The sequence below is a fragment of the Crocodylus siamensis genome, chromosome 11 (genome assembly GCF_052110815.1).
Source record: "Crocodylus siamensis isolate JL-2025a chromosome 11, ASM5211081v1, whole genome shotgun sequence".
Classification (NCBI taxonomy): Eukaryota; Metazoa; Chordata; order Crocodylia; family Crocodylidae; genus Crocodylus; species Crocodylus siamensis.
The window spans coordinates 4487268-4510471 of NC_143405.1; the positions used below are offsets into that span (position 1 = coordinate 4487268).

Here is a 23204-nt window from a genome sequence, read left to right on the forward strand (position 1 = left end):
CCCCTTGCATCTCTCCGCCGAGCTCAAGCGCTGCCGCGCAGGCACCCAGCTGCAAGGGTGTAAAACTAAAGGGAAGGTGAGCCGCAAGGCACTCCCCCAGGGCGCCACAAAGCGCGGGCGAGGCCGGGGCTGAGCAGGGAACACACCTTTGTTTGGACTCTTTGTTCGGGGGCCAGGAGTGACGGCACAGTGCCAAGCTGTTGCCCGAGCGAGGGGCCTGGGCAAGGATTTCAGCCTGCAAACACATGGCAGAGGGCCCAGGGCTGTGGGTGGAAGCCATGGATGGGATCTCAGGGGCTGGGCCGGGCAGCAGCTCGAGAGGTGGGGGGTTTTTTGATCGATAGAAAAAACCGGCGCTGAGGCCGCGCAGCATCAGGGCACCCAACCCCCAGCTTGCGGGACAGGGGACTGCAGGCACCCGAGAGCCATGGGGCGCTCCCACCCGCAGCCCTGGACGGAGAAGCAACGGGATGCTTGGCCCGGGTCCCCACGCCGGGAACGGGGACGCGACAGGCAGCCAAGGTGAAGCAAGAAGTGACGGCTGGGAGTTGAAAGGGGAGCACAGCACGTTTGTTCTTGGGCAAGGATAATTAATCCCGGGGGTCAGGTACCAGGGGGTTCCCCATTGACTTTAACCCAGGAGATAAATTGTTTGTCTCTGGTCCAACCCCAGACACCGGACCTGAACGCAGGGGCGTCCTGGAGCCTCTGCTGGCAATCGGGCAAGAGGACGGCCGTGCGGCCGAAGGGTCTCTGCCGCAGGAGCGGGCTGCAAAGATCCTCTTTGCCCTCACTCCTAAGGGGCATCGGATCCTACTTGCTCCTTCCTCCCTCCCTGACTGGTGCGATTTGTCCCTGCCGGGGTCGGTCACGGGCCCCAACCCCCTTCTGATAAATAACTGGACAAGCCCCCATCCTACATCCAGGCTCCCCTCCACTTTTCTGTAGGGGCTTTTTCTCCTACGTTCAATCCTTTCCATGGTGGTTTCCCAGCTCTGGATCCCGTGTGGGATGCTGGCGGCATTTCTCTTGCTCGTAGAGACATGTGGCATAGGTCAGAGTCTCGGCTTTTATCTGGGAAGGAAATAGCAAGTTATCAACCGGGGCTGCGAGGAGGAGCTTCACAGGTGCACCCCCAGGGCTCAGATATGAGGATGTGTTAAAAAAAAACAAGGCACCTTGCTCACTTCTGTGAATTTTTCTATTCTCACTGTTTATTTCTAAGCTGCTGGGTGTGAGGAGTTGGCCTCTGGCTTGTGTGCTTGCCTCCTTCCTTTTTCTTTCTGGAGGCTGGCGATCCTGGGGTCACGGTCGATGTTGTTTATTTCTTATTGTACTTTATGGAGGAGCCAGAGTAGGCACATATATGCCAGGACATAGCACACACTTGTGCGAGCTGCAGGTCCCGTGCGACGGGCAGAGAGTGCTCAGCCGACGGCAGGTGGCACACTCGGCCTGCCAGAGGGGAAGCAGGCAAGCGGCCGCAGGCAGAGGCGAAGCACAGAAGCAGGCTGCCGATGGCCGTCGCAAGCTGATTGAGTTCCTGGCACTTTCCCCTTGTGCAATGATCCATCCCCGTGCAATGTAGAGATACCTGTGCAAGGGAGGATGCTGACCCCTGGGGAAGGCAGGGCCCGGGCCTTGTGGAATAATATGGGAACCACCTCAGTCGGGACAGGGGCCAACGAGACCAGACTGCAAGTGATGGAGGGGACCGAAAGCTCAAAGTGGGGGCTGGAGGCTCAGGTCCAAGTGAGGGATCCCAGGGGAGGGGCATGCCAGCCAGTGCCCTCTGCTCCTAAGAGGGGTCTGGACAGCCAGCAGGATTTTTTTTGTAAAAAATATATGTCTTATATGTCTTATAAGTATATGGCTTATATATATATAAAAAAAGATAAATATATGGCTTATATATATAAATGGCTTATATATATAAATATATATATAAAAATAAAAAAAAGCGAATGTGTATATAAGAATACATACACACTTCTGGTCATTGATCATCCCACCGTAAAAGCCCACTCACCCATTACAATATACGCACCTGCTGAACGGCGCTCCCATGCACCTGCCTGCAAGGCATCATCTCCCCCACAAGCCCCTTGTCTCTTAGTCCTGTCCCCGAATGTGGGGTTTAAAACTCAGTTCATTTGCTGTCTGGACAGCCAGCAGGTGCTACCTGCAGAAATGCAGATGCATGCATGGGGGAAGGACTGGAAAAGGCGCCAGCGTATGAAGAACCTCCCTGCCTCGCATCCTGTATCGGGGCAGGCAGGTAAGCGTCGGGGCCAGTGCCGAGACGGCACACTCCAGTTAACCAAAGGAGATGCCGCAAGGGGGGGAATGCCTCCTTCCCTACCCTTCACCCTACATCCCTTCCAGAAGCAGAGAGGAGGTCGCGTCCCTTCTGCTGATTCCTGCTCCACCGCTCTGCTGCCGCAATCCCTGCTGGGTGCTACGGGCTGTGCAACAATCCCATGGCTGCTGGAGATCGGACGGAGATGGGGCCACCCATCACAGCACTTCAAAGCTGGCTGCGACTGTAGAGGAGTGAACAGTTGATAGGGAACACCCCCCACCCTTTCTTTTTTTTTTTTTTTGATGAATTCATTGTAAGTCTATTTGTGTCCACAAGTTATCCACAAACAGCTTCACATTTGCCTTTCAGAGTTACTAGTCTACAGTATTTGCAGCTAATTTTTGGATCTGCATTTTGCTACCTCCTCCCTCGTTTGAAGTATTTCCTATCTTGGTGCGTGCTAGAGCTTGATGATTGATTATTGGAGTTATACTGTACCACCAAGAGGCTCCACCCGCCCTGGGCAAGGAGACGTGCAAGGGCCTCGTATCGATGGACCCAGCTCAGGAAGTCTAACTCTCTCCGGGCATGACAAGCTGGAACAAATGAGGAAGCACAGTTAGAATTGGGGCTGTTATTACAATCAGCACACCGTGGTTATGAGACCAATCACGTGGTGTTTCTTCCTTTTTGACGACACGATTCTTTGACTTGGCTCTCCTAGGAGCCCTGCCTCTCACAAACACCTTCTAATAAACTTTAAATGTTCTCTTTCTTTGGACATTTCTGCCAATACAAACTTGTATAAGCCTGGAAAACACCAGCAGAAGTGTGTGTGCGTGTGAGGAGCAGGGGGGATATCTTCTAATCGAGCAAAGCTTGGTGCAAAACTTTTCTCCCCTTCAACGTAGCAATGCTCAGCTCCCGTATCGTGGGGTGCATTTCAATGAGTGACACGAGAGGATGGCTCTGTAGGCTCCCCAGTAACTGCTTTCCAGAAGCTGCTGTACAACAATTTCTTTAGCTTTTGGTTTCAATTTGGTTCTTGCTTCTGTTTTTATTTCCTCAACTATTTGCTTATGCTTTAAAGTATCACCAGATGTGCATTTGGAAATGGCATGCCAGCCCTGTAGAGCTCTCATGGCCTCTGAAAAGCCCTTCAAATATTGACACACAATCCTTGCACGTAGGTGGTGCCCCGTGGTCTCTGCTACTGGGTTGGAAAAGAAGCTGCTGCGTCTCATCCACGTCTCTTAGTCCAGGTCCTCCGATCCCAGCTATTTTGCCATGCAAAGGCTAACCCAGCAAAGAATTCCCAAGCCGCAGGTCCCAGCTACGGACTGGCAGCCCCAAGCCTGTGTTTTGGCCTCATTAGATGTTGCATTGCTAAAAATGCAGAGCGTGGCCAGCAACAAAACCAGAGGTATTCAGGGCAGGCCAGTGATAACTTAAGAGCCTCAGGTTCAGTGTGGTTATTAACAGGAAACCATTGTCTTGCGTCTGAGCCCTGGGCTAGGGGGAGAAAGCGGTCCTGGGGAGCCCCAGCTGGAGACGGGCCATCTGGGCAGGTCATGGACAAGGCTTGGAAACCATAAGAGGCAGCAGGGGTGAGGGTGGCATTGGCTCTTCCAGTCACCTTGTGCTCAGGTGCTTCCTGAGCTGTTGCTGCACATGCTGTGCTGCATCCACTTGACAACCCTTTGCCCCCAAAGTTGCAAGCATTGCCCAGGTATCCACACTCCCATTTGGCACCCTGCAGCAAATCCCCAGCCGAGCCGAGCCGGGAGACTGACAGCTTTCCTGGCATGTTGCAGTACACACGGTGAAGTGTTAGGCCACAAATCTGCCAGTGAAACCTGTCTCTGAGTCAAGCACTGCCTCTGGCAGCCTGCGCATCGCACCCCAGCCGCTGAGCCAAGCCTGCTTTTGGCTGCAAGGAAGCAAATGCACTCAAGCAAACGCATCTCCGATCTGCACTGGCAAAAGCACGTTGGCACAGGATGCAACCCACCCAGCCCTGGCGGACGTCTAGTAATTCAGGTGCTGGGGTGACAAGGCCCCTGCGCTGCTGCAGCTCTATGTGAAGTTGGAGGGTTAACTCGAATCCCTCTGTGCCATGATTCCTCGCCTGCCTCGGCTGTCCACTGCGAGGTCCCCGTGGCAGGGACCGCCAGTGGATGTGGAAGGCCCTTGATCTCAGGGTGGCTTTGTGCCACTGTTAGTAATCCCGTGCCCGCTGGCTCCGTCGCTGCTAATGACCTCTGATGTGCCCTTTTGGGTTCGGTGTGCAGTTTGCTCAGGTTCAGACTGAGAGCTTGGCTCTTCCCACATGTTATTTCAGTCATAGGAAATAGCAGACAATGTGTCCTGGAATTCAGGGGGCCGGGCATTTGCATCACAAACCCAATTTTTTTAGAGCAGCTCCAGGGTAGCAGTCAACACTGAGGTTCAGACTTAGCAAGCTGAATGCAACCCGAACTGGACAATAAATGCCTGGAAGCAAAAGGCAACAAACTTACGGTAAAGCATAACACGCTGAAGTCGGATGGCCAAGGTGCTTCATGTGAACCTGGCCAGGGGCACGGCTCCCAGGCCAGATCCATCCATCTTCATAACTGAGATCTGAGCTGGAGCCTACAAATTGCTGAGTGTCAGCTTTTACTTCACCCAGTCAAACCTGAAGCTATCTAACATCCCAGGGGCTTGGGTTCATAGTCTGGACAGTGATAACTAGACTAAGCCATTGGAAAGTGTTGGAAGCAGTCTCCTCTAGAGAGGACAGCAATTATTTGCTTCGGCTGATTAAAATATTTTTGTAGTTTTTAACAGCGTTTGCCAGCTGCCTTTTTCATTAAACTCTGTCATTTTTCCCAGCAAGCCAAAGGTGTGCTTTTTAACCAAACTGTTTAAGTTGATTTATTTAAAAGCAGCAGGGTGAAACTGCCTCTCTTTATGGCCTGTGGGATTAATGATGTTTATATACAGCCATAAAAAATATAGACTAGCACTATCTTGCAGTCTGGCTAAATGTAATCAGCTGAGCGTGACCAGCTAACGCGCCTTTTCAGGTGCTGTTAATATGTGCTAACAAGTTTTTTTGTTAACTTCCATAGCCTTTTCATATGAATAGTATCAGCTTCAGGGAAAGGTGGGCTTTGCAGGGATACGGATGCCAGCCCAGCACCTGGGGAATCCTGTGTTCAAGTCTCCACTCTCTGTAAGAGACTTTGAACGACTTTGGGCAAACCAGTTAGTCTCAGTTCCTTGCCTGTAATGAGTGGATGAGCAATTGCAACCTGGCTGGGGTGTTCTGAGGATGCACGCATTAGACTGCAAAGCATCCTGAGATGACGGTAGCAAAGGTCCTATAAATGCCTGAGGTAAGGGAGATTAAAACTTGAAGTCAGGACACGGCCAAAACAACAGCTGTGCAGCTTCTTAGTGCCCGAAGCCGACAAGAGCGTTAGTTCTGTCCTAAGATCACAGGTTAGCAGCATGCCGTAGGGCAGAACTTCAGCCAACATGGAAAAAACGAATCCACCCGAGTAATTTCAGATTGCTTCAGCTATCTGTGATGGGGAACGTATACCCGTCATTTAATTTTACATTTTAGGTCATGTACCGTGCATCTTCCTGGGATAGGCAAGCCATAACTGCCATCACGTGCCATCTCCTCTGCGCTGGGGGCCGACGTCAGCGCCTATTTATGTGATGCTCTCTGGCTTTCTAAAACAAAGCTGAAAAGACTGCTTGGAGAGCGTGCACGGGGATGCTACCATGTTAGGATAATTGCACCTAGCTATCTGTTTGCAGTTTTTTAAGCTTGTGTTTTCTCCTGCATAATGCCCTGAAATGCTAGGGAGTATGTGCCTGCAACAAGATGCAGTGGTTTAACCAGACTTCAGGCTGAGTGCCAGAAAATATATGGGGAAAAGGTGAATACAGGCTAAAAACTCAAAAAATCATCCCTTTATTGGAACAGCAGTGGAGGAAGGGATAAGCCATTCACAGCTTGGTTGCTTTTTATTATCAATAGGAGAAGGTGTGAATGGAATTTTAACCGGACACGGGGGACCGGCTGCCTGTATTAGGCCTCAATGAATGACGGGGAGAGAATGTGGTTTCCATGGAAACTGTCTATAGTAAATGTAGCTTTCCATAGGTATCGGAGGATTTATAGCATCCCCCCCGGGACCAGGCAATTTAAATGCAGGTTCTCCAGGTAAAACAGCAGCTTCGCTTGCCCCAACCGCAACATCTGAATTGCTGTGAAATGAGAGTGGGCGAGGCGGGGGGGTGCTAACACATCCCAGCAGCTTGCAAAGCCTGTTTGAAGCCAAAGGAAAGGCTCCTGCTAGCTCGGATCAGCTTCAGAGCAGCTCCAAAGGGGGACGAGGTGCCTCCTGCGTATTTTTTTTTGTCACCTTCTGGTACATAAGGATGGACCAGCTGCGCCTGAGCAGAAGCAGGGATTGACCTCGCTGGCATTGCCCAGGTGCGGCCGATGGCAGGCGCTGCATCCCTCCGGCGCTCTGCAGGTAGCCCCTCTTGCCACCTCTGCAGCTAGCCCCTCTTGACGGTGCAGTGCTCTAGCAGACCCTTAGGCAGCTGCCCCCCTGGGATTTGACAGAAGTACAAGTCGGGCCGCTCCTGCTGTCACCCCGAGGGATTTCAGCTCCAAATGCCAGAGACACAATGTGCGAGAGTGTTTTTAACAGGCTGATTCAGTTTCCAAGTGATCGGGTACTTTGAATGTCTCCGTTTTTCAGACCCTGTTTTTTGCCCTTGAAGGGAACTCAAAAACGTAAGGTGCCCCCAAAGCAAACCCCTCGTCACTCTTGAAAGCGTGGCTCCAACAAACGCAGCTTGCTCTTTCCAGCACGGAGAGCTGCAAACAGCTCTCGTGTCACAAGGAAGGGGTCTGGGTCTGGGACTGATGCACTGGTTTTATTGACCTGCAGCCACAAGGTCGGTGGAGGGGTGCAGGAGATGGTGGTGACAACGGGGCTTTTTGCAGCATTGCTTTTATTACCATCTCTGATCAAATGAAGCCATGAGATGGTAGTTTCTAACTCAGGGGTGTCCTCTGGCCCATGGTTTCAGACTGGGCCTGCCTGCTGCATGCAGCCTGTGCCAGTCCCAGCAGCGCGTGTTGCATGCGGGGTCCATGCCAGGCTGGCCTCATGTGCTGGATCCAGCATGGGAAGCCAGTCTGTGGGTCCAGCCCTGCGGAGCCTGACGAACGTGATACCCCGGTGCTAACTGGTACAGCATCTTGCCGCGCTGCTCCTCCTGAAAGCAATGGGCCAAATCTCCACAGGCCCGTACGGCCTGGGCGTGTGTATCCTGCAGCGCCGTGCGCACCAACAACTCCCGCTGCAGGGCAATTCCAGCCTTTTCCTTCTCCCATGAGATCTTTCACTTGGCTTTCCTCCCCGGGCCGAGTCTTTGCAAGGGGCTAGCAGTCTTCCTGTGCGCCAAGTTGCTTGGCCAGCTATCTGAGGAGCAGGTGCTCTGCATGCTGCTTGTCTAGGAGCGGTGTGGTAGGAGCTTTATACCAATACGCGGACAGAAAGCCTGGCCCGGGCTGGAGTATCGTACCACGCGCATTTGGTCAACGTCTCGTTTGCTTGCAGGGTGCGACGGCTGCCCTGAATGGGGCATGCATTGCAGCGTGGTGCCTTCTGGGGCTGCTCGCAAGGTGGAAAGACTGGACTGACTGTTTGCTGCATCCCCATTTACTAACACTGCGGATATGGGTCTTCTGCTCATAAAAATCCACCTGATTTTTTTTTCTTTCTCCTTATCACATTTGCCGTCACCTGTTCAGCCCTGATCCCAGCTAATGTCTCATCCAGGAACGGCAGGGTACGTTACCATGGATTGTTTCTCCCCCTGTTGCGCTCGATCGAGCTGGGTTATCCTTAAACTGCCACCGCTTTGTTCCTGTTATTTCCATGGATTCCAGGCAGACTCATCCATTTAACTCCAGATTTTTTTTTATGATGGCAGCTGTCTGGCTTGCACACTTGTTTTTTGGGGTTTTTTCTCTCCTCTGCTATCAACATAAAATAGCAAATCTTTTGCCTCATTAATCACCGAGTTAATCTATGACTAGCTGAATGCAAGGGAGAAAAGGCTCTGGATTTATTGCCTAATTCAGCTAGAAAATAAACACTCGATCGGCTTGAAGGTCAAATGCTGTACTGGGGTGAACTGCTGCAGTGCCTTTACAACCGAGCCTGCACCCAGCAAAGGCAGTGAATGCGAAATGCTGATTTGGGAGGGAGAGGAAATGGAGAGGTGGGTGCTTGGTGGTGGTCTTTGGGGCTTGATCCTTGAAGGCAACAGGAGCATCTCTGTTGGCTTGGAGATGTGCAAACAGGCCCTTGAGTTGTTTAAACTGCCTGTGCTGAAGTGCATGGGCCTGGAAGAAAACGTGGCCCTTACGAGGAGTCTGTGAAGACCCAGATGCATGCTAACACTGCGCGACGGGGGCTGGAAAGGTTCCCAGATGCCATCTTTGTGTTTCTATGACAACATCTCCTGGCAGCTCTCAAAGTCAAAAGCGGCGTTTAGGCAGTGGACAGCACGTCCCGTGGAGCCGAGCCGAGCTGCTGCGTTAGCGCCATTTGTTTTTTTCCAGGGGAAATTAGCAGAAAGGGTGGCAATGGGGGAGGAGGGATGACTTAACGCCAAGCGCTGCAGCGCTGATGCGTTCCCGTCAGAAATGACTCCGCTCCGTAGCCAAAGGGCCAAGACAGGCTGCAGCCGGCAAAGATTCACGCTTGATCTCAAAAGACCACTCGAGCAAACGTTCATTCGGGTTTCTCTTCCTGTTCTCTATGCAGGCAGACCGTCAACCACGACATCGTCCGGTGATGTGCTTTAAAACATCGATCCTTCTCGTTTTGCCCGGCATTAAAGACGTATGATTTGCTGACCGGGAAAAATCTAGACGAGAGGTAAAATAGATGGTGTGAGAGGGTAGATGAAGGGGGAGTGGGGCCTGATCCTAGAGACCTCCGAGGGCCTAAGAGCAGCTGTGAATCAAGCAACACGAAACCATTTGTTCAGGCCGGTGGGGAGGTGCTGGGGGTGCTGGGGGTGGCAGGGAGGGGCTTAAGAAGCCTTTCCAGCCCGATCTGGGAAGCAAAAGAAATGTACCTCTGCAATGGAAATGCGGGGCCGTCGGCAGCATGGGACGCAGAACGCATGCGCAACTGGAAGGGCCCAATTCAGCAGTGCCTGGCTAACGCAAGAAGGAAAATTAGGAAAACATAAGAAGGAAAAGCACTTGGCTAACACAAGAAGGAGGTGTTTTAAATGACCACAAGAAAAAATGACTCACATGATACAACAAGGTGACAAGTGACAGCATGCATCTTCAGATGGGATCAGGGTAGCGAAATGGTGATGTTGCTGTTGCTGTGTGGGAAACAGGAAAAGTGCACCGAGGACAACCGCCCTTGGACACTTCTTTTTTTCCTAACATGAAGGAAAAGCAGACCTTCACTTTGCTGTGGGACAGAGGTTGCTGGAGACACTGGTCGCCCAGTGGGCTGCGGGAAGCCTGGGTTTCAAGCCGCTGCTGGGCCTGATTTGAGAGCAGGGTCTGGGCTCGCCACCTCCCAGGCGAGTGCGGTAGCCACCGGGCCATCGGCTAGTGTCTCTGTTTGCTCGGGACCTCCGTCGTGGGCTCTGGGTACGCGCTCGCCATGCAGCTGCGGAGAGGCCCCTTGGCCCCACAGTCATTACGGCTGTAGGCACGCTGCCTACCCTCCCGCACGCCATTGAATTATTCAGAGGATCTCATTATTCAGATCTATTCCCGGGCCTCTGTGCTCCAAGTGCTTTTAAAAAGATCATCGTCTCCAGCAAAGCTGCTTTGCACTCCCAGATGATCCTCTTTATTCCTGATATGAATAATCTTTCTGGCTATGTTTCTTCAGTTAGAGGTTATCTGCAGGTTGTGGTAACCTTTCTGCTCCGACTCAGGAGGGGGAATAATGGCGTCCTGCCAGCTCCCCCTGCTTCAAGGGAAGTGTTCATTATCTCGGGACTGGATTCAGTCAAAATAAGGGCTGCAGAAGCCCTCAAAGGCAACTGCTATTTTCCCCCCAGCATCCTGAACAAAGCTTTGCAGATGGGAGTGGCTGTTCTCAGCCCTTATCTATGAGACAATCCAGGCCAAGGCAGGCTTTTTGTTTCTCAAGGGCTGATGTTGACCCCTGTTCCTGCTTATTTCTTGTTTTAAATACCACGAACAGTTAACAGCTTGTGCTGAGCCTTTCCAGCCCAGTCTGAGGCATAGGAAGCAAAAGAAATGTCCCTCTGGGATCTCTGTGTGGCCCTGGGCAGCTCCAGGGGAACCAATGCAGCCTGAATAATTATCTTGTACGAAAATCCCGAAGCCAGAGAACAGCTCCAGATTCTGATAGACTGGGCGCGTCTACACGAGATGCTTAATGCGCAGTAGTGCGCTACAGCACAAACTGCTGATACGCTACTGCACAGTATTGTTAGGCTATTGCACAGTAGCATCACTAGAAAAGTGTTTGTCGGTGCTACTGTGGGTTAGCTGTAGTTACTGCACATTTATTGAGTACTTGGTTAGGCAAGTACAAAGTTGAATGCACAGTAACTACAGCGCATTAATGAACATGTAGACACGACCACAGGGTCAGAGCCCTGCACTTCAGACCCTGCAGCAGGCATTGCTTTTTTCTTACAAGACAGCAACTCCTCTCCCCCAAAGACTTATTCTACCTGCTCAGTACAGTCTCCTAGCTGGGAACTAATGCTCCCTCCTTTCCCCAGCTGTTTTATTTTTTCCCTTCACGTTACAGGCCAGCAAACAGAGGCACAGAGGAGGTTCAGTGAGCAGCTCAGTGCCACCAAGGTGCTGGTGGCAGAGGTGGGGCAGTCCTGGCCACATGGACGCTGGTTCTGAGCTCAGTACCAATGCTATCCAGTGCACAGGCTTGTTGATTTTTGCAAATCCTTGGTTTGCAGCTATCTGAATTTTTTTAACTTGATGCTGTTTATACAAGTGCAAGAAACCCACGCAGGTTAGACTGGCTAGAGGAGGACACACCTGCATTGCAAACCTCACTGCCCAAGCTTTGCCAGGAGGTATTAAACTGGTTGCAGATAAAGGTACAACCCTCCCTAGCTGCACTTTGTGAGTGTAAATGCAAGCTAACCTGGCATATATATGGCAGGAAAAAGCTTTGTTGTTGATTGAAGGTGTAATTCTGAGCTGATCTAGTTAACCTGGTCCCTTGACCTGACTGAGCTGCAAAAAGCTTTTGTGGTGGTGGGTTGAGGGGAATTATCTGAGTTTTCCCTGTAGATGGGCGCACGCTCTTACTGGAGAGGGCTTTTTCTGGCATCCCTTTCCCTGTTGCCCTGCACAGCCCTGTGGATCCCAGTCATGCAAGCAGTGGTGGAGAGGCAGGGTTGGTTAGGTACCAGTACACCTACCTGGGATGTTGTGACTTGAGCATATGCATCGGGTTTTATTTGATTCCCCTCTAGCTGAAAGGACCCCTTGCCCTAGGGGAGCGAAAGGGTCTGTAAGCCCAGGTTTGCCTGCTTTTGCTGCTTTCTCGTGTGCAAAGCAGTTGGGAAATACATTTTCCTATGAAGGTGGTTTCTCTCCCCTCCCTTGCCTAAGGATCGGTAATGATGACAATTCTGCTCTGGTTTTAAAGCCAGGACTACTTTGGCCATCTGGAAGATGCCTGTTGTTCGCATTCTCCTCTAATTGAAGGGGCAGGTCTACTGACGCTTTAAAAAGACACCTCTTTCCCAAAATATCAGCTGCTGCCATGTAATAGATGTAAAGTGAACAATGAAAGCTTTCAAAGCTTCCCTCTGAATTCCCTTTCGGCTGCTCAGTTACTAATTGCCGCGTCCTCATCTTGCCAGTTCTTCCATCACCACGGTATTTTCCAGGTGAGATGGGGTCTGATGTTCCTTGTGATTAAAGAAAGCAAGGATGTGTGTGTGCGGGGGGACCCTTCCCATTGACATCAAGCAGCAGGAGGAAATGTCAGAAGCTGATTTAATTTCTCCTTGAGGGGGAACCACTTAAGCATCAGGCCCCACTCATTGCAGGGGACAGCACAGGAGTGGGGTGCTTCCAGGTTGTAGCCGTATTGGTCTAGAGGAAAAAGCAATCGGGACTTGTGGTAGAGGTGATCTCTTTCATTAGACCAGCTAGATTTTTGCAAAATTAAAAACTTGTTTTTTGTTTGTTTGGGTTTTTTTGCAAAAATCTAGTTGGTCTAATGAAAGAGATCACCTCTACCACGAGCCCTGAGATTGGTGGCTTAATAAATAAGGTTTTAAGTGAAAACCAGTGACTTGGTGTTGAATTCTAAGCTCAGCGGCTCCAACGGGCTGAGCTGGTCGCAGCTCCGATTTCCAGGGCTCCTTTTGCAAGCCTGTCCCAGCAGGGGCCAGCAGCGACACATTTCAGGCACAGAACAACAAGACAAGCTTCTCGCAGCAGCACTGGGCTGAGCAGCGTGGTCCGTCTAGACGAGAAAATCATGCGGCCAATGAGAGATTTTTTTTTTTAATTACCCACCATTTTTACAGGATTGGCAAAGCACTGACTCACTGCTACATCAGGAATCTATTTTTACAACCAGCTCTTACCCCTTCCCCTCCTTCTCTGCAGTTTGCTGTTCTTGTGATGTTCGATGTGGGCGAATGCTTGGAAGTTACAAGCGTGCCGTGAACATCAGTTTGTGGCATCGACACTGCACAGCACTGGGCTCTGTGAAATGGCAAGCAGCCAGGCTCTTTGCTTTCTTTCTAATTTGGCATGATATAGTCACATTTTGGATATTAATTAAAAAAACCCTATAAAAATGCTCCACCCAAACTTTCCTTATGCCTGAAGAACGGCGTTTGTACCCCAAAGCTTGCAAAAACCCAATTTTTCCAACTATTTGGTTGATCCAATAAAAGATATAATAATGTCTACCCGAAGAACCTTGTCTGCCGCCCACACTAAAGGATCCCTGCAACACTGTCGCTTTATGGTGGCACTTGAATGGGAGACCTCCAAATCGTGGCACGTACAAGCGCCCAGTAAAAACAGCGGGATGGGCAGGAAGCGATGCAAATCACTTAGGAGGTTGCTCTTGCTTTTCATTTAACAAGTCCTACTTCTTGACTGCTTTTGTAAGCACTGGTGTGGAAGCACAGCCCAATTTCAGCTGCAGTTTCAAGCTGCTGCTTTCTCTGCCCACTGAACCTCGGACCCAGGGGTGCGGAGCTGCTTTTGCTTTGCCTTTTGCAAGTCTTTAGGGTGGCCTTGGTTGTGCTGTTCAAACTTTCTGCAAATAGGAGAGCCAAAAACATTTGTATGGCAGCTGTGATATGTGTATGCGCTGGGCTCCAGGGGCAGAAGATGAAAGTAAAACACCCAGCGCCATTAAACAGGTGAAATCCTGAGCCCCCTCCACCTCACGCTGCCCTTTGTGTTTCAGGTGGGCATATAGAGAAATGAAACCATGGGGTACAGAGGAAACTGCAGAGGACTGGGAGCCAGGAGGTCCTACATTATATTCCCAGGCCTGGCACTGACTCATCCTGTGACTGCAACACGGCATGTCCACCCTCGGCTTCTGTTCCCCCAGCTACCAAGCGGGAACAGCACCGGCGTGGGTGACACCGACAGATTGGCCCAGGGGTTGGACACGCGCGCTTTTGGAGAGCTCCCCATTGAGTGCAGGTGCTGGGAGAAGGGAGCTCGCCATGCTGCGACGGAGCCCTGCTTGGGGCTGCCCGTGTCCTTCCCAGCAGCTCTGTCGTCTTTAGCTCACGCGGGCATCTGAGCTATTCCTCGCTTTAATACCCCCTGTCGTGCTAAAAGCAGTCCCTGTGCTCTTGAATTGCACTGGCAGGCGACCTTGACCCCAACTCGCCTCTCTTCTCCGACAAACCGATTTAGGCAGAGAGTTTGCTGGGAAGGGAGGGATGTCGTCGCCTCCACCACGTTGCCCCGAGTTAATGGCATTTCCAGGCTTCCTCTCTGTTCTTTTCAGTCTCCAGTTATCACATTATAGGTGACAGGGCGCCATTAGTGGAAGCACGGGTAAGATTGCTAATGGTGATTGATCGGCCACCGGCATTGCTATCCCCAGGTTGTCTATCGGGTCTCCAGGCCGGCCTAGGGAACAGGCTGCTGAAAACCCCAGTGATTTTATCTTTGCTAGTGCTCTCAGCATCGAGAGGCCTGGCCGTAATGTGAAGTACGGTGTTGTCAAGAAACTAAGTGAGGTAGATAGGGGCAGTTTGAGTAATGGAAGAACATGCAAAGTTCCCCGCTGCCACCCAGGGAAAAACATCTGTTCCCAGACTGTGGTGAGATTAGGGATTGAAGAAGGAAAGGAGGTTTTTAGCCAGTCTGAGACCAGCACGGCAGGAGGGAAGATGATGAAGCCAAGTAACGCAAACAGCTTCTGGCACATCCTCATTCTGCAGCGAGTTCGGATCGGCCACGTGTGCAGCCAGCTCCTACCGGCCAGCGAGTGGTCCTGCCGGGCGGCTAGGGGCCCGTGGAGAGCGAGCCTTTCATCCGCACGTGGAAGTATTCACGCAGGAAACAGTCGTGCGCTGGGCCGGGGGGCTGGGCCCAGGCCGCTGGGCCTCGCGACAGCGCGCGGCCGGCGCAGTAGCGCTCCTCGCCGCCGGCCTGCGGGCCGCGAGTCCCGCCGCTGGGCGCGGCGCTGGTCCGGCGGCAGGGCCGCAGCCGCCGGCGTCTGCCAGGGCACAACGGCCGCCCGGGCCGGGCCCGCTCGAGGCACAAAGCGGGGGCCGCCGCCCCGCTTCTCCGAGGGGCCGTTTTCTCCCGCCGCCGGCTCGCTCCCGCGCCCTCGACGGCCCCTGACATCACGGCCCGGGGAGGGGCCTGCCCGACGCCTCCGGCCCAGACATCACTTCCTCGGCGCTGCGCGGCCGCGCGGGCTGGGGCCGGGGCCGCCCCGCCCCGCCCCGCCCCGCCATGGCCGCGCCGCCCCCGGGGCACCGCCTGCCCCCCCCCGCCGCCGCCGCCGCCAAGAGTCTGCACTCCAGGTGAGCCGCGCGCACCCGCTCCGGGCACCCCTGCACCCCCGCTCCCCCACTCCGGGCACCCCGCACCCCCGCACCGCGCACCCCTGCACCCCCGCTCCCCCACTCCGGGCACCGCGCACCCCTGCACCCCCGCTCCCCTGCACCCCGCTCCCCTGCTTCGCGCACCCCCGCTCCGCGCTCCCCGCTCTTCCGCACCCCCGCTCCGCGCTCCCCTGCTTCGCGCACCCGCACCCCGCTCCGCGCACCCCGCTCCCCTGCACCCCCCATCCCTGCTTCGCGCACCCCCGCTCCGCGCTCCCTGCTCGGGGCTCCGCGGCTTAGCTTCATCGTCCCGTCGTGCGCCCGCTGGACCCGCCAGGCTCCCGGCTGCTGCCTGCCTCGGGACCGGTGGGGCTGGCTAGGGGCTCCTGCGGTGCCCCCGGCTGCCTTCTGCCGTGCCGGTGCCTGGGCGCGCCCCTCCTTGCTCGGCAAAGAGCCCCGGCTGCTCTTCCCCCCCCCCCGCTCGGCTCCTGGCCTGCTCGTGCCCCCGGGGGGGAGGGATCAGCGGGCAGGGTCAAGCCCAGCTTCGCTTCTGGCTTGCTGGCCCCTCTCCCCAGCCGGGAAGGGAGGGCTGGCAGCCGCCGGCGTGGGCGCAGCGGGCTCTGCAGGCCTCGGGGCTGTGGGGCAGCGTTTCTGCGCTCGTCTGCACTGGGCCGTGTGCTGAGGTGTAGCTGGGCTATAACGCGCCTGTCCGTGCACGGGGTTCGCTCTGCCGCCATTCAAAACCCCCCGTGGCCCTCCAGCCCACGGTGGCGGTTGGCAGTGTGGGGCTTATAGATCAGGTGCCGCGATTTAGGAGGGCACAGGAGGACGCTGATACCGCATGCCGGACTCAGGCCAGCAGCCCGCGATCACCTATAACGGGACAGTGCCTGAATTTAGCAAGCTGAACGAGCCTGGATTGACGCATGCTTTGGGGCGGTTTTGCGTGGCTTTGTCTGGACACGACGTGAAATGCTAAAATCTTCTCTCCAAATCTCCGGGTTTGCTTTCACCCAGTCTCGGGGGACTGCGATGCCCTCCTGGCTCTCGTTACTAGGTGTCACGTCCCCAGCAGCCGGCAGAGTCATCTGACGCTCGTTATATGTGCTTGGGGCACCTGCAGATCTCATTAGCTGCTGCGGGACTGTCGGACGAGCGTGGAGCGCAGGCCGGTGCCCTGCCAGCGTCGGCTAGCGTGACCCTGTGCGCTGCTAGGGAGCTCACGCCACCGTCGTGGCGCCCAGCGACTGGGTCCGGGCGGCCTGGATCCTCACTCGTGTTGGATGTGGATCCAAGAGCGGGCTGGACGTTGCGCTGGAGGTGGCTCTGAAAAGGCCGCCTGCAGACTCGTGTGGCTGGGCGAGAGGCGGGGCCGTGTCCAGCGGAGCGGCGCCGAGTTCGCGACACGGGCCCGTTACCGATCTCGCGTGGAGCAGATGTGAGATCCTGGTGCGACCGAGTCAGAAGCATGCAGCACCGGCACGAAGGCTTTCCTCCTGCCGGCTTTGTCTTTGCCCTCGGTCCGCTCCATCGCGCTTCCCGACGGTGCCGCCTGTGGGCGTGGACCCCGGCAGAGCCCCGCAGCGCTGCCTGGCCCCTCGCCTTGTGCTTCCTGACATGCCCCCTTTCCTCGGGGCCTAAACCTGCTTCATCTCCACCTCCTCGCATGCCTGATCTGACCTGAGCGTGCCCGGGACAGTGTGCGCTCTGGGGCCCCCGTCCCTGCTCACGAGCGCAGCTTTCTCATCCTGCATTGGCAAATTCAGGTGACGGCCGTGGAAATTGGATCAGACCGCATCAAGCGTGCGGCGGGAGAGCGGGATGAAGGGGGCCGCGAGAGTCGTTCAGCGTTTACTACCCGCCGCGGCGGTGCGAACGCGGCGCCGAGCTCCTGTCCCTGCTCTGACGCAGACTCCCTTCGTGACGTCGCGTCCTTGCTCAGCGCCTCAGTTTCCCCGCTTGAGAAATGTAGATCGTAAAGCCTGCCTCAGAGGGGGCGCGAGGACGGCTTAACGTGTCGTGATCAAATGCTCGACAGCAGCCAACAGTTCAGCCCTGCTGAAGGGTCGGACCAGATCTGCCTTTCCCTTGTGCAGCTGCTGGGCTGCGTCGCCGAAGGAGCGCTGTCTAGTCGCTCACCTTCGCGCTGCCAAATCGGGGGAGCGGTGGATGGTGCGTCTGGGCGATCGCTGCCTACGTGCAAGCAAACCTGGGCGCTGTAGCTGGGGAGGAAGGGGGGAAAGGAGGCCACGCCGCTCTGCTTTGAGAGGTGCATCTTGGCTGGAGGTGCTTCTGTGTGGGGCTGTATTTACAGCAGGCCTCGAGCACGCTGCTGTGCCGCGGAGAGGAGCTGGGCGCTGCCCGCTCTCTGTGTATCACTCGCCTTTGCGTGGGGTCCCCGGGCGCCCGGCGGTTCCCTTTCCGAAGACAAGAACTGCTGGCACAGATGCCGAGGCGACCCCTCGCTTGCACGGCAATGTTTCATGATTGCAGGCAAGCTGGGCCCCAAACTAGTGTGCTAGGTGCTTCACATTTCCTCCTCTGATGAAACTGGGCCAATTTTTCGAGGGGCGCAAAACCCATCTAAATAGAGGGGATGTGCCCTTGGGAAGAGCCTGCATCCGTAGTACCGATGGTTGCATTTTTTTTTTTTTTTTTTTGGACGTGTCGCAGACATCACGGCACTTGCCAAAGCAATTCAGACCTCTTCCTGGAGAAGCAAATGTCCAGAAGGTCAGGAAATGGCCGTGCATTGTATTTGGGGACTGGTGTTTGCACCTGTGACATCCAGAGTGAAATAATAAGTGGGAACAAAAGAAAATTATGGCACCTCGATGTCAAGGTGGGTGGGTTGCAATAGTTTTCTTAAACAAATGTTAAGTCACGGCTGGAAGGCTGCCTGCGGCCCGTGCAGCTGCAGCTGCCCACGGAGGGGGAGGCTCGGCGTCCGGCGTTTGTTATGCAGGCAGCCCTGGGCTGAGATGGGCCGCGGGGTGGGGAGTATCAGACCCATCTCTGCCTGGCTGGATTTGGACAGGTCACCTTGCCTGGACAGGCTTTTGTGCTGCTGTAGTACTGGAGGCTGCTGTTGAGAGCGATGACTACTGCAGCTTTTCCAAAAAACCATCCAGAGCAGTAGGGGCCAACCTGTTGTCTGAACTGCTGCTCTGCTTTCTGCTCCCTGGCCTGCCACTGTCCATCTAAAGGAATAAAGTTTATGCGCTTCATGGAAAAGGAGGTTTTTGAAACAGTGCACACAGACTAAGAGTTGCGGGCACCGCTGTGACTACATAGGTGTGTGTGAGCCAGCTTAAAACTAGGCAGCTGAGCCTCTGCATTGGAGCAGAGGGCAAAGCTGGGCTACCGCAAAAGCCGAGCAGCCGGGTGGAGAGTAGGGTAGATGGCCACGCTCTTGCTAGCAGGACCTGAGAATGATAAAGCTGGCCTGGAAAATGTAGTGGTTGCAGTTTTGCGTGCCTGTCAGGCTCTAAATATCTCAAGGAGCATGATTTTCTAGGAGCGGATTTCGAAAGTGCAGGTAGGACGACACCGACTTCGATGGGACGAGCACCCAGATGGAACCAGCGTGAATAGGGTGGAGGGAGGCTTATGAGGCTTATGCCGTTTTGTTTTGGAGAGGAGATTACCAGCAGCCGTGCATGGCGGGAGCGACCGGCCTGTTTTACCTGTAAGGTTGCGTGGCCGCGTCACGGTGACACCCGTTTTTGTCTCGCGTGATGGTCGTGGTTTCGCACTTCTGCCTGCTCGCTCCCTCGAGGTACCAGATCCAAACAGGATGCTGGTGACTGTAGCCTTGCGCAGCTCTGGTCTCTTTGAGGCATGCCGAATTTCCAGTGTCGATACAGTCGTCCATTTAGATCCACTCTTGACACAAGTTGACCTCTGTCGGCCACGGTCTCTCCTTCCTTCAGTCTTTCCACTTACGACCAGGCTTTCAATTTCCTCTTTCCTCATAACGTGTTCGAGAAACTCCAACTGTCTCTTTCTGCTGTTAATCAGCAACTTCCTCCTGCAGCCTGCTCGTGACAAAATATCTCCAGACGTGTCCAGCAGACCTTCCAGATGCGCCTGAAGACCCACATCTCCTGTTGCTTCAGTTCTCTCTTGCGTACTTGTCCGTTATTCTGGTGAATGCCCGAGGCCTGGTATAACAGCGCTCCAATCCTCTGCCGCCTTTGCAGCAATTTGAGGAAATAACCTCTGTTCTTCCCACCTTCTTTCCCAAAATACGGATTTTCCTACTAGAAATGACCCCTCCCATATGGAACGGCAGAAAAGACAGTTTTGGCCCAGCAGCAAACAACAGGTTCAACGTCCTTTGGATCGTGAAGGCTAGAGCTCGATGAGAAAGCTGGGAGCACCCCTTTTGCAATACAAGGCCCTTGCTTTTAGCTCTGCTCTTAGACTTTCTTTTTGCTTGAGTATTGCGTTTGGAAAAGCTAATTTGCATCTTTCTGCTGGCTTCATAAGCACGAGGAGTGTGTTCAGTAGGTCTCCGCATTTGGCCTCTTTGCACTAAAGCTGCCTGGCTTTCCAGGCAGAGGGGTATGAAAAGCAGCTCCTGAAATAGCTGTGCTGCATAATAGGGGGCCTAAGCAAAAACCTGATGGCTTGGGCTGGAGGAAGGGCTTTGTTGACGCTGTTTTTGGGATGGCTTGAATGATTTGCTGATAGCTCCAGCATGCATGAGGTATGCAGTCATCCTCAGAGCGCTCGCTATAAACCACAGCTGTAGGGAGTGGCTGGCCTGGGATTTCTGCCCCCCGCTTAAGGGGATTTAGGCTCAATTTCTGGGTTTGCTACTGATGCCTAAGGAGCCCTGGAGCAAGTCGCTAACCCTTTCTGTGCCTCCTTCCTTCCTCTTTCAATAAGACAGGAGCTTCTGTTCTTCTTCAGCCTTACGCTGTCCCTGTTCAGGTTGTATCCTGTCCAAGGGTGGGAGCCTTCCCTAGGTCCACGTACAGTGCCTGACACCACAGGGTCCTGGTGCGATTTGCAATCCAGCATGACTGTAATACAAATAATTACTCCACGGTAAGCAGAAAGCCTTCCAACTGCAAATTTAGGGCATTGGAAACTTTTAATCTTCAAATTAAGATGCAGTGTTAATATTCCCTGTGCTGGTTTAGCTTCATTTAACTCTGCTTTTATGCCAGACGCATTGCTTATTCTGTTGGGTTCCCTTGAGCAGGCGCAAACCCTGTTTTTCCTTTGTCCTCAAGTCTTTATTTTACACCGTGCAACGGGCTCATGCCAAGTGGAGGGAATAGGAAGGGAGCTTCATGCTGCGGGCGACCGGTGAGGCGTGAAACGGCAGTCTTTCCTCCTCTTATCAGCTCAGTCAGATAAGCCTAATTGACTTGGAGGTGTGCGCGCGGAGAGCGTGCCCTCCGAGCCTGTAGACTGGAAGATGAGCTTTGGAAATGAGGAGTCTGCAGCTGTGCTCGGCCCTTCCTGGCAAGCGATGCCCTGATGCTCGATGGTTTGCTGTACGCGGGCCCCGTGCCAGCTGGCAAGCTGCCGTATTGCCCACCGAAGAGTGACCGCTGCGCTGCGAGGGGCCCTCTATGGTCTTGCTCATAGGAAAGACCCCGAGAGTGATGGTAGGAGGGGACCGGCTAGGATGAGGGCTGAGAAAAAGGTGTGGGCAGGATGCCACCCCCGTGGGACAGATCATTTTTTGGTGGCTCTGGGGGCACTAGGAAGATGCTGACTTCGGTCAGGAGCTCTGACCCCAGTGGGTCGGTACCCACTGGCATTATTCAAATACCTGTGCCCCCAGTCCCAGTGACCTAGGGCTCTGGTGGCAGCTTTGGTACTAATTGGCACCACCCACCTGCCCTTCAGACCTTCTGGACTGGGACAAATTTCTGTGTTGCTTGCAGTGTAACTGGTCCTTCGCCTTTTTTTTAGACTTGAGGCACCCCTCAGAAAATGTCAGCTCTTTTAGGTTTCGCTCACTTCTCAGCTAAGGAAAAATGCCGTAATAGAGCACTGTTTCTTGCAGAGAACTCGGACCACGGCAGTTCAAACTGTTTGCGCCACTGTGGATTCCTGTTTGAAGCCTCTGGGTTTATCTTGTGAATCGTGTTTGCACCCCTAACCATGCTAACATTGCACGGCACCCCGCAGGGCCCTTGAAAAGATCTCGTGGCACCCTGACTGAGAACCGCTGGCTTAAAAATTGGCTTGATTTCCTGTTCTAAACCGGGACTGGCATGCATCTGTGACGACCGATGGATGGAAACCCATTGTCGTCGCTGGGACATGGGTTGGTTGCAGAAAAGTTGCTTAGAAAGTCTTTACAGGCGTGCCTTCCTCCCCCCCTCCGCCCTCCCAGCTGCATGTTCGGTCTAAGGATGAGCACTCAAGATGACAGATCCTGTATTAGAAACACCTGGGCAAAGTGGAGAGGGGGTGACTGATTGAGTGTGCCGGTGTGATTTGCATGCCTTTCCCTTCATGTAGCAGCAATGAGACAGTTGCATTGCTCTGGCTTTATGTGAGGCTGTAAAAGGAAAAGGGTTTGCCTTGGTCTGTCTCTTCACCAGGAGCCAAAGCAGAGTTGATTGCAGGAAGGTCGAAGATGGCTAGGTCAGTATGAGGCTGGGGAGCCCAGTCCTCCCCCCGAACAGGGCCTGCAGTCTTGGATGCCATGGTTGCACTGGTGCCATGTGGCAGGCAGATGGGAAAGGGTTTTTGTGGCCTGCAGCTAGTGGGATGGCGCTCGTCTATAAAGAGCCTCGACAGGATTGCAAATCCTGCTCGGATTCAGAAAAATAGCCCAGGCCTGTGCATGAGGGGCAAGGTCTTCCCTGCACCAGTCTTAGATGGGAACACCCTTGCTCTCAGCACTTGGCTTTCCCTGTGTCCCGTGGCCAAGAGCAGTGATTTCTGTGCCTACAAATTTGGCGTTTCCAGGGTCCCTGAATGGGGAGCAGATGCTCGGAGAGGTGAGTCACCAACGCACATCGGTCCTGACCAGACCCCATCCTTTCTAGTTGAGACTAGAAGTCGCATGATTGAGGTACCTCGAATGATGCACCATTTGGTCTTGACCTGAGAAGTGGTTTGAGCCCGGCTGGCTCCAGCCCTGAAATAAAGCTGGCTGCACCCGGCCAGGCCGCTCGAGGCCGGGAGACCATCCTGTGATCTCTTTATCTGTTGCTTGCAGCTCCAACGGGACGCAAGTCCCTGCCCAAGCTCCCCTCCTTGCCCCCTCCACGCCTGCCCTCCTGCACCGCGCGTCGAGCAGCCGGCCCAGCCCCTGGGATACAGAGCCACCTCCCTGTTATCAAAAACATGCTGACTGAAGCCACGAAACAAAAATGACATCCTACCTCTTAGCATGCAGGGGACGACACAGCCTGACCGCAAAATCAGTCTGTGGGACTTTGAGCCTGGCTATTTTTGTACTCTCAGTGGGAAATCATCCCGTTGACTGTCTGAGTTTTCCCCGCTGTCAGGTACTTTTTAAAATTAAATCTTCTTTGACAGATGTGATTTTCTAACTAGTTTAGGCTCAACTGATACAAATGGGATTTTCCACTCCCCCCTCCCCCCCCAACTAAAAGCTAAAGAAAGCAGATATAATCCAGTTGGCAGCTACGTGGACGTTAAGCCACATTTATCTGCTGTTCAGTGCAATGAGCCAGGGTGGGAAAGAGATATAAAATGAGTGCTTAGAGGAGAAGACTGACCATTGGGTCCTCCCATGCCTCTGAAATGCAACCAGCTCTGGGGTGGAACATGGCAGCTGTGCAGC

The 23204-nt window shown here is 53.9% G+C and overlaps 1 protein-coding gene across 1 annotated transcript in view; it reads left to right on the plus strand.

Annotated features, from left to right (window-relative positions):
• Positions 1-15227: 15227 nt before the first annotated feature.
• Positions 15228-23204, plus strand: part of GPSM1 (G protein signaling modulator 1) — a 95324-nt gene continuing 87347 nt past the window's right edge. Inside the window, exon 1 of the mRNA XM_090022033.1 lies at positions 15228-15397. Coding sequence (XP_089878159.1) covers positions 15327-15397 — 71 coding nt within the window. The 5' untranslated portion in view covers positions 15228-15326. The remainder of the gene's footprint in view (positions 15398-23204) is intronic.